This window comes from Oreochromis niloticus, linkage group LG14 (genome assembly GCF_001858045.2).
Source record: "Oreochromis niloticus isolate F11D_XX linkage group LG14, O_niloticus_UMD_NMBU, whole genome shotgun sequence".
In the NCBI taxonomy this organism is placed as follows: domain Eukaryota; kingdom Metazoa; phylum Chordata; class Actinopteri; order Cichliformes; family Cichlidae; genus Oreochromis; species Oreochromis niloticus.
This window is the reverse complement of record NC_031979.2, coordinates 39,567,807-39,577,279: the sequence shown is the minus strand read 5'-3', so window position 1 is coordinate 39,577,279 and position 9,473 is coordinate 39,567,807. Positions and strand designations below refer to the sequence as shown.

General features: G+C 48.2%; 1 protein-coding gene across 2 annotated transcripts; it reads right to left on the bottom strand.

The window, feature by feature from the left end:
• Positions 1-408: 408 nt before the first annotated feature.
• On the bottom strand, positions 409-5,690 carry LOC102081397 (zinc finger protein 345). Of its 2 annotated transcripts, none has more exons than XM_005462724.4 (6): positions 5,396-5,690; positions 4,060-4,246; positions 3,687-3,970; positions 3,469-3,586; positions 2,500-3,265; positions 409-1,805 (listed from the first exon to the last, which is right to left on the bottom strand). In XM_005462724.4, exons 1-6 carry the CDS (start codon positions 5,540-5,542, stop codon positions 1,010-1,012), a joined length of 2,298 nt encoding a protein of 765 aa, XP_005462781.1. In that variant the 5' UTR covers positions 5,543-5,690; the 3' UTR covers positions 409-1,009. The 2 variants fall into 2 exon arrangements, with proteins under 2 accessions (XP_005462781.1, XP_005462782.1); XM_005462725.4 differs by having other exon boundaries at positions 3,517-3,586.
• Between the last annotated feature and the right edge of the window lie 3,783 nt (positions 5,691-9,473).

The following is a 9,473-nucleotide window of genomic DNA, read 5'->3' as shown; positions in this document are numbered from 1 at the left end:
AGCATCCTTTTCTGTGTAGCTGGTAACTGTGCAGGGGCGGGTCTAGCAAAGTTTTGCCAGGGGGCCAGGTAGGGCATTAACAGGGAAAGGGGGGCACAAAGATATACTTTTCTTTCTTATTCTCATTTAAAATGTCTCGCTTTTACTAAATAATTTCCTGAATCTTACAACCAAAGTTTTCATCTGATGTAAAATGTATGACTTCATACTTCAACTAATCACATGTAAATTTTCGCTTTAGCTACATAAGTCTGCACGTTAAATTTAATGGACAAAATGTATTTGATTAGTAGACATTAACTTTGACACATTTCAGCTGCATTTTAATCTGAATTATTACTTCACGTCTATCGAGGGCAGAAAAATCATTTTGAAGCTGGAGCAGCAACTCCAATAAAAGCTCGTCAGTCAAAGGTGGAGTTTTATTCAACACACTGAAACACAGCAAAGTCATTTTTTCACAGATGAAACAGAAACTAAACGTTTATTAGAGCTGCTTTCATCTGATTCTTCTTCTGTCAATGACTGAGCTCAAGGTCTGTTTGATTTTGGCAGCTGAACTTAAATCACCACGACCAGGTGAGACGCCAGGTGAGAGCCAAAGTCCATTTAAAAGAGCTGTCATTTTAAGTCCTGAGGCTGGAGATGCTGTCAGGGCCCAGCTGCTCTTGAACTTTGTTTTAGATTTCAACCCGAGACATGCGGGGGCGTCAGGTGAGGGCATCAGGTGAGTGCGCGAGGTGGTTTTGCAGCAGAAACCAAACATTTTCTGTGTCGCTGACTTTAACAGGGGATAAAAACCAGAAATGGTAAATGGTAAACGGCCTGTATTTAGAAACTCCAAAGTTTCCAAAGGAACTCCAAAGGAACAAACCAGCCAATCAGTGCCAGCTTCGGGAGGCGGATGGACACACTCCATAAACACAATTTGATGTTGATGTGCCGGACGCAGTCGCGGAGGGTGGTGTCAGCGGGAATTACCAGGTTTTCCCGCTGGCCTGTTTCCGTGTCACTGTGCCGTGAACTCGTGCGTCCATGGGAACGTGTCCGCCTGCTTCCTGTTCTTGCTAGCAGAATCGCGCGAGTCATGCTCGCCGTCTGCACAGCGGTGTTTCTTGAGCTGGCGTGAGTCGGAGAAGCCCCGCCCACAGCGCTTGCACGAGTACAGCTTGACGCCGGTGTGGATCTGCATGTGAGACTTCAGCTGGTTGGACTGGCGAAACTTCCGGCCACACACGGCGCACTCGTACGGCTTCTCGCCGGTGTGCACCAGCAGGTGGCGGTGGTAGTTCTGTGGCGTCCTGAACTCTTTGCCACAGTGCTCGCAGCGGTGAGGTTTGACGCCTGTGTGCAGCAGCTCGTGCTGCTTCAGCTGCGATGTCAGCAGGAAGCCTTTGTGACAGACAGCGCAGACGTGCGGCCGGTCGCCGCTGTGCTGCCTCAGGTGGTACAGGTACAGGTGACGCAGGTGGAAGGCTTTCCCACACGTGTCGCAGGTGAACTCTTTGTTTTGGGCGTGGCTCTTCTCGTGCGTGCGCAGCGAGCTGCTGCTGCTGAAGCTCTTTGGACAGACTTTACAGCTGAACGGTTTGACTCCGGAGGACCGCCGCCTGCCCGCCTCCCCGCAGGACTTTCCCCGATCGCCACCGCTGCCGTGAACCAGCTGCTGGTGCTTCTGAAGCTGGCAGTTGTAGAAGAACGTCTTTCCGCACAGGTCGCACATGAACGGCTTTGCCACGCCGTGAACCAGCATGTGAGTCTTCAGAGCCCAGGTCCCCGTGAAGCCCTCGCCACACTGATCACACCTGAGGAAGGAAGGACAGGTGAGGAAGAGTCAGAGGTTAAAGAAGATGCAACTCACAGAAATCAACATGATCTTGATGTTTTGAGTGATCAGCACACCAACACAAAAACAGCGTTCACCATCTGCGCCGAGTGCTCGCTCACAGGGTCGTCTGTAGTTCTGTAGGGTTTTTACTGTACAGTATTAAGCACTGCGAAGTTGGCGCCATATAAATAAACTTGAACCGAATGAACGGACCAGGAAAGTTGACGCTGGTATTTCTTTTGTCTGCCTGCAACACCATGCCGCACTCTGCTGGTGGTTCACTGGTGGATGTCAGCAAACAACTACGCCTCTGCTTCATGTTTGACGTCACACTGAAGCACTCATGAAATCCACGATCACCTTATTTAATCAGTTCACCTGCAGTCGCATGAGTCTAGTCTTCCTGTTAGGGACTGCGCTGATGCCGTTTACCTGTACACCTCACTCAGGTATGTTAAGAGAGACAGGCAAGCGTTTTGCCCAAGGGTCAGAGTGCATCCTGGAGCAGCGTGTGTGTGTGTGTGTGTGTGTGTGTGACCCTTGATCGTTCAGGTGTGTTTTTTTTGTCAGATGTTGTGTGTTGAGCCAATAAAAAGCAGAGATTTCTGTCAAATACCGAAATGGACTTGCTGAGACCTGGAAAATACTCGTTATAGTTCGGGGCCTCGTACCTGAAAGGCTTCTCCCCGCTGTGTAGCCTCAGGTGTCTCTGGAAGTTGTATTTGAGGCCGAAGCTCAGGCCACAGGTGGGACAGGTAAAGGGTTTCTCTCCTGAGTGGACCACGCGGTGCTGCAGCAGCCCCATCCGGCACTTGAATGCCTTGTCGCACTCGTCGCACTTGTACGGGCGTTCCTCGGAGTGCGACCTCTTGTGCACACGCAGGTTGCTGGCGGTGGAGAAGCTCTTGGCGCAGGTCTGGCAGGAGTACGGCCGTGCCCCGGTGTGCACGGTCTGGTGCTCTCGCAGGCTCTTCTTGCGCGTGAAGCTCTTTCCGCAGACGTCACACATGAAGGGCTTGACTTTGGCGTGCGACACCTCGTGGTATCGCAGTGCCCCACTGGAGGTAAAGGTGCGGTCGCATGCGTAGCACTTGAGCGGCGTTTTCTCAAGCCGGTGACAGGCCTGGTGCGCTCGAAGCTGACGTGGCAGCCTGAACTTCCTGTCGCATTGGTCACAGCGCAGTAGCTTGTCTGGGTCGCTCTCCTGCGCCTCGCGGAGACGGTGGGCAAGTAGGTGGCGCTGCAGTGTTTGCGCTTTGTAGAAACCTTTGTCGCAGGAGCTGCAGGGGAACGGTTTCAGGTGGCACGCGGCGTGCTTCAGCAGCTGGTGCTTCTGATGGAAGCCTTTGTCACACAGCTCACAGAAGAACCTCTTCTCCTTGTACAGCTCCCTCCTCCGCCTCCTCTCCTGCTCCTTCTGCTGCTCCTCGCTCACACCTGAACAATAAGACAGACAGGAAGTCAGAGATGCTCCTGCAGGTTCGACAAACAGAAGCGAATGATTAACGGACCATCAGCTGTTCTGAAGGACGACATCATCAAGATCCTCACGTACTAGGTCTTGAATAATCGGGCCCCATCTCATCTTAATGTATCGTATCATCCCATTAGAGCACGTCACTCTCACACCGCAGGCTTACCTGTGGTTCGTACAGTATTTAAAAGTAGATGGGAGGGAGAGCTCTCACTTGTCGGACCCCCGGGCACCTGCTGATCATCATGTTTCTGTCCTACAGGTTCAGACTTCGTCTCTGCTGCCTGGAAAACACGACGAGAGATAAGCATGGTATTATTGATCACCACATACAGAACCATCAACCAATCAATCAACCAGTTTGAAGCAGCTGTCGTCACTCACAGCGTCACACTGCTCTTCATGGGGTTCATCACCTGGAAGCTCAGCGGCCGGCTGATCCTCACAGTCAGGAAGTGATGTCACATCTGCGGGCTGGATCACATCATGTGACACCAGAGGATCTGCAGAGAAGTGCGTCATGTCTAAAACGCCCACAGCACCATTCTGCAGTGCAGTCAGACTGCTTTGGCCCGTGACTGGTGCGTGCACCGGCGGGCTGAGGATGACCACAGCCACAGCAGTGGTGGCAGCAGCTGATTGGTCATCCAGAGACAGGGTGGGTGCATCTGCAGGAGAAACCAAATGAGTTTCCTGTGAGACTTTAACCCAGGGTTTTGAGCTCAATGACTGTTTGACCTTTGACCCTGGGTCTCACCTGCCGGGCTGAACTTCACTGGCGGTTTGGCTGTCCTCGAAGCGCCGGGTATTTTTTCGAGGCAACTCAGTTCTGCCCTGAGAGCTTCATTTTCCGCCTCTACGCTCGCATACAGCTCCCTGAAGACTCTGCAGATTTTACGGGCCGCTTCTCTGGCCACGCCCCCCAGCACGGTGGACAGGTGAGCCTGCAGCACAGACGCATGGGTTACATGACAGATGCACAGGTGGAACAGGTAAAACATGTGGTCTGAGGACCCGAGCGTAACCGATTTCTGATTACACAACCTGTAGACAGGCCCCGCCCACATTCACCTGAGGAGTTCACCGTCATGCTGACTCTCTCAGAGACTGACTGCTGTTCACAGTGAGTGTTCTCCATGACGTGCAGCATGTTTTCAGTGCAAATGCCTGACTGACTGTCGGCCTGTGGCATGAACACCGACACCCCCGGAGTGCTGAGACAAACTTCTCAGTGAAACCATCCAACCTGACTTGGACGAGTTTGCCTACACGGCGAACCGCTCCACTGAGGACGGCGTTTCCACAGCTCTTCACAATCACCTGCACGCTCACAGTCATGTGATGATGTCATTCACACACGGTGGTTAGTGAGCTGAGCACTCTGGGCCACAGTTCCTCTCTGCTTTTATTTATCTTTTTATTCCGTGGACAGTTGGTGCATGCACAATGACAACAAAAGGCATTTCCATTCTATTATGGACTTCGTAACGGGTCAAAACGTCAGAGTGGGCAAACACGCCTCCACCACGCCATCCTAAACACAGGTTCCCCCAAAGCTGTGTGCTGAACCCAGTGACTGCAGCCCCAGCTGCATCTCAACTTCCAAGTTTACAGATGACACCATGATCCTTGGCCTCATTTCTAATGAGGATGGTTAGTGAGGCTGTACCTTAAAGGTTTAGGTGCTGCTGTTTTCTCCTCTGTTGATGCCGGTTAACCTTAAGCTTCTGTTTAGGTTAAGTAGAGGATGATGACGTCATAACACCTGCGGCAGGTGAAGATGAGGCTGCGAACATACCCGTTTATGTACAGCCTAACCTTTGGTCATGTGAGCAGTTACAGCTACACCATGCACGTGCACCACACTTCTGGACAAACCTGGAGGCATGCGCACCTCAGAGCTGCATACACCTGGGTCAAAGATCAAACACCTGCCTCCAGGCGTCTCCTGCGTGTCAATGGGCGGGGCCAATACGTGGGGAAGATCGGCCGCTTTTACCTTTGATCCCTTATTTTCTGCAGGATGTTTTTAACGCGAAACCGGAAGTGACGGCGGATTTTGCTCTCACATAATCTTCACCTGAGCTCCTCACCTGGCCGTGCTCCGCTCGCGCGCCCTCCCTTTCTAACTCGTGCACGGCGCTCCCCACGGCTACCTCCATGATCAGCTCCACCTGCGAAGAGAACGTGCTCAGGGCTGCCATGTTGTCTTTGTCCCGTGCCGGTCCGCGCGCACACATTATCGGAGGCTCGGAGGAACCGACCGAGGAGGGTTCGGGTCAGCCGGTCCGGGTCAGAGGTCAGACGAATACACTCTCCGCGGGATGATTCCCCGCTCTCTTTGCAGCCAACATGGCGGTCTGACGCGATGGTTACTTCCGGGTCAGAAGGCGAATCTCTCTTCTTTTCCTTCTTCATGGTAGTACCGCCACATGCTGGAGGAAAGGTGAAGCGCTCAACAAATTAACTGAGCGTGCGCACCCAGAGTGTCTGAGGAGACGTCATCAGAAAAATGAGAAAATTAGAAAAAAAAATCATATCCAATTCATCCTAACATAAAAGAGGTCAATTCTAAAACGTCAGATGAAATTTATCCAAATAACGATGTTATCAGGTTATCATACTGAACTTTATTTATGAACATCAGTCCAACAATGATTAAAGAAACATATGTCCACAAGGTTGAGCCTGAAAGATTATACAAAAAAAAACCTGTTACAGTGTGACAAAGGTCAACACAAAAGGTGAAGAGATAATGACAAGTCCTTTACTGTATGTCAAAAGAAGAAAAGTAGAATAAAATAGAGCTGCCTCTTATTATCATACACATGTACAATGAAAATGTGAGTCATGTTAACATAAACTAAACCTATTAAATAGAGCATCTAATTTAAGGCTTTCTTGTCATCTGCAAGTTTCAGTGTTTTAATCGGGAGTTTTTCATTCAGCCATCTGTTCATACACAGTTAAGCTTCACAGCATCTACATTTATAGATAAAAAGATATCCCTCATAACAGCACTGTCCTGAAAACAGAATGCAGATTTTATTATCAATAACTATCCCGACGGTTGAGTTGCCCTGGACTGCATGCAGCTCCACGTGTCGTTCCAAAAAGTTTAACCCATTTACAGTGAAAAAACACGTGATGCAGGCTTTCAGTGTCGTTTTCACAGAATACACACGTATTCAGATTAAATTTCAATCTTATAAAGATCTTATTTATTATTTTGACGTTTACTTCTTTTACTTTAGGAGGAAGGGGAAGAGAAATATATTTTCTTTATATAACCTTAATCTCCTCATTCTTAAATTCTTTAAGAATATAACTGGGTTAGGACAAAATAGTTCTAATCGCCTTGTTTGTGTCACAAAAGTCAGTTCCTGCTCTGCGGAGCCGTGTCAGTCCAGAGGAAACCTTAGAGAGCATAATATCTTCTTTATCTTTGATCTCAAAGGGACACTTTTATAGTTCCATCAACTGTTACCTGTGAACAGGTAACAGTTCACAGACCTGTTACCTGTGAACTTCTCACAGGTAACAGGTCACACCTTCCTCATCCGTAAAGTGGGCTACAAGCCAAATCCCTTTGGATCATTCATCCGCAGATTATTTTACCCAGTCGATGTACCTGTTGTTGTATTGTGAGGAGTAAAGTTATATTTGTATATTCATTTCCATTAAAGAGACATCTGCTTATGGAAATCTGAGAGTTTAACTGGTTATGAGCTGCAGTCAAAATCACAGTGAAGTGAAATGAGTGAATGAGGAAAATGCTGAAAAAAAACCTGTCTCCCCATTGGTCATTCCAAAATGTGACATCCTAATATGTCGCTCAAACTCCGAATGTTTAATGAGCCAAACAACATTTTTAAGTTTAACATAGTAGTTAAGTACCAGAAAAAAAACCCCAAGCCACGTAAAAAATAGTAAAGAACTGAAACGAAAAACTTACGGCTAGATCAGTGACAGGTGACGTTTAACAGAACTCTGTTGGCCCAGTAATAACTTTCTTAAACAAAATTGTTCATCTGTCATCACCTCAGACCATCTCCAACCGTTTCCCAGCCTGCCTCGCTTGTTCAGTGTGAGGCCACAGCCTCCTCCCGGTCCTCCCAGTCCTCCCACAGCAGCACATCAGCAAAGTGGAACCTCCCACTCTTACCGACAGCTAAGTCAACGCTAAATCTCTTCTTTCACATGTCTCCAGAATTATGATATGTTTCTGTGCACCACATCCATAGCTTCCTCCGTCTTTGCCCCCATATCAGGTGCAATTTCGGAAAGTATTCAAAGGAAGAGGTTATCAAATGAAAAATGAGAAAGGAGATGAAGAAGGTTTGCAGGAGTACTAAGAGGCTAGGTGTGCAGATAAGAGAGAGGTGGCAAATTAGAACGAAAAGGCTTATAGTGAGCTGTATGTGAGGCTGGACACTAACGAGATGAGAACTTGTATCGATTGGCAGAGATGGAGCTGAGAGGATGTGGAGGATGGATGAGTTCAGGCAGGAGGGAAGAAGAAGACCTCAGAGAGGGCTCATGGATGTAGTGAAAGAGAACATGCAGAGGGTTGGTGAGAAAGACGAGGATGATCCATTGTGGCAACCTGTAAAGGGAGCAGCTGAAAGAAAAAGAGGAAGCTTTGTGTCCCAAACTGTGAGGGTGTCTGTCCAGAAGATCGTCTGAGATACTGAAGCGTCACACTCTCTGGTCTTGGGTAAAAGGTCACTCAGAGGTGCACTTTCATTCCGGGACTTGTTTTAATTATCACCTTTTAAATTCTTATTGCTGATGCTGTATTTTTTCTTATTTGCATTTAAGGTGAGCTGGTGTTGTGGTGCTGGAACCACAGTTTCCCCCAGGCGACCTCCCCAAGAGAGAACTAAAGTTCTGCTGGATACCAGAGGGAGATATATTTCTGTCTGTAACACGCTGGACATATTTTTGCTAAGTTTATTTAAAATCAGAATCACAGTTTAAGAGAAATCTCACGTCTGAAAACAGACAGTCACTAATGTTTTACTCAGCATTCTTTGCTTTGACCCAGTAAAACCATGAATCTGAATCCACAGTGGTAAACTATTTGACTCCAGTTTAATGATAAAAATGGCAAAAGTGTGTTCATTAAAAATCTGATTTATTTTCATCACAGTGTCACAACAGTCAATAAAAATAAACACAGGCTCTGAACTCGTTCACCTGGACCCTGATCCAGGAAGCGGCTTCAGCAAACTCTGAACTTTCTGTTCCAGATGATTCGAGCTGGTCCAATCAGCTCTGAGTATGTTCAGCCTGACAGACCAGGGCAAAGCGTCAACAAAGAGCGCTCTGTCATCGTCACAAACTGAATAAAGTTTGATTCAGATCAGCTGAATCGTGATGTGACCTTTGACCTTAAATCCAACGATCGGAGCCAGTTTGCCGACAGCATCTGTTATAGAGCTGTCTGCACGCCGCTCAGAAATGGTCAAACATTTCAGGAGGAGACGTTTAAATGGGGAACACAGATCCAACACAGAGCCGAACCGAACCTCAGTCTGATCCGGTCTGAATCCGTGCACCTGATCCAATTTGGATCCATCCTGCAGAGTGAGTGCTGTGGAATCCCTGCTGTCTGGCATACCCACTGAGAATGTGTTAAGGTCAGAGGTCACAGTGAAAAATAAGTGTTTGTACGAACTTCGCTCTGATCTCTGACAGCTACTCTACGAAATGGAAGGTCAGTCAGATGGTTGGGCTGCAGGACTCGAGGCGGAGTCAGAGAGAACACCTGCCAGTGAAAAGGTGAAGTTCACAGAGTCTGTTGCCACAGTAACGGACTCAGAGTTTAACTGCCTTTCAGGAGTTTTAACTGAAGCTGCTTTCTGGAACAGGACCCTGATTCAGTGCCAGCACTCCGCTCAGTCACACAGACACCTGCCCACAGGTGTAGCACACGAATGAGGGTGAAACAGTGCCATCATGTGGACAAAATGAGTCTTCACTGACCTGATTGTCATGTGACTGACCTTTACATCCTGACACATGGCTTCATCCCGAGCCTTAAACCAGGCGTAGTTCGAAGAATAAAATATTTTAGTTTTTCATGTTGCATGGAGGAGTCATGTGACACTCACAGGTCATGTGACTGTTCCCTCAGTGCAGTGGTCAACATGACATTACATGTATGTA

What these genes read in the sequence shown, in the direction of transcription:
- LOC102081397 (XM_005462724.4), bottom strand. Translation starts at nt 5,542, where the DNA reads ATGTGTGCGCGCGGACCGGCACGGGACAAAGACAACATGGCAGCCCTG. An exon ending in CGCGAGCGGAGCACGGCCAG is followed by an intron (nt 4,247 to 5,395) that starts GTGAGGAGCTCA and finishes TCTGTGCTGCAG; the next exon opens with GCTCACCTGTCCACCGTGCT. An exon ending in ATGAAGAGCAGTGTGACGCT is followed by an intron (nt 3,587 to 3,686) that starts GTGAGTGACGAC and finishes CGTGTTTTCCAG; the next exon opens with GCAGCAGAGACGAAGTCTGA.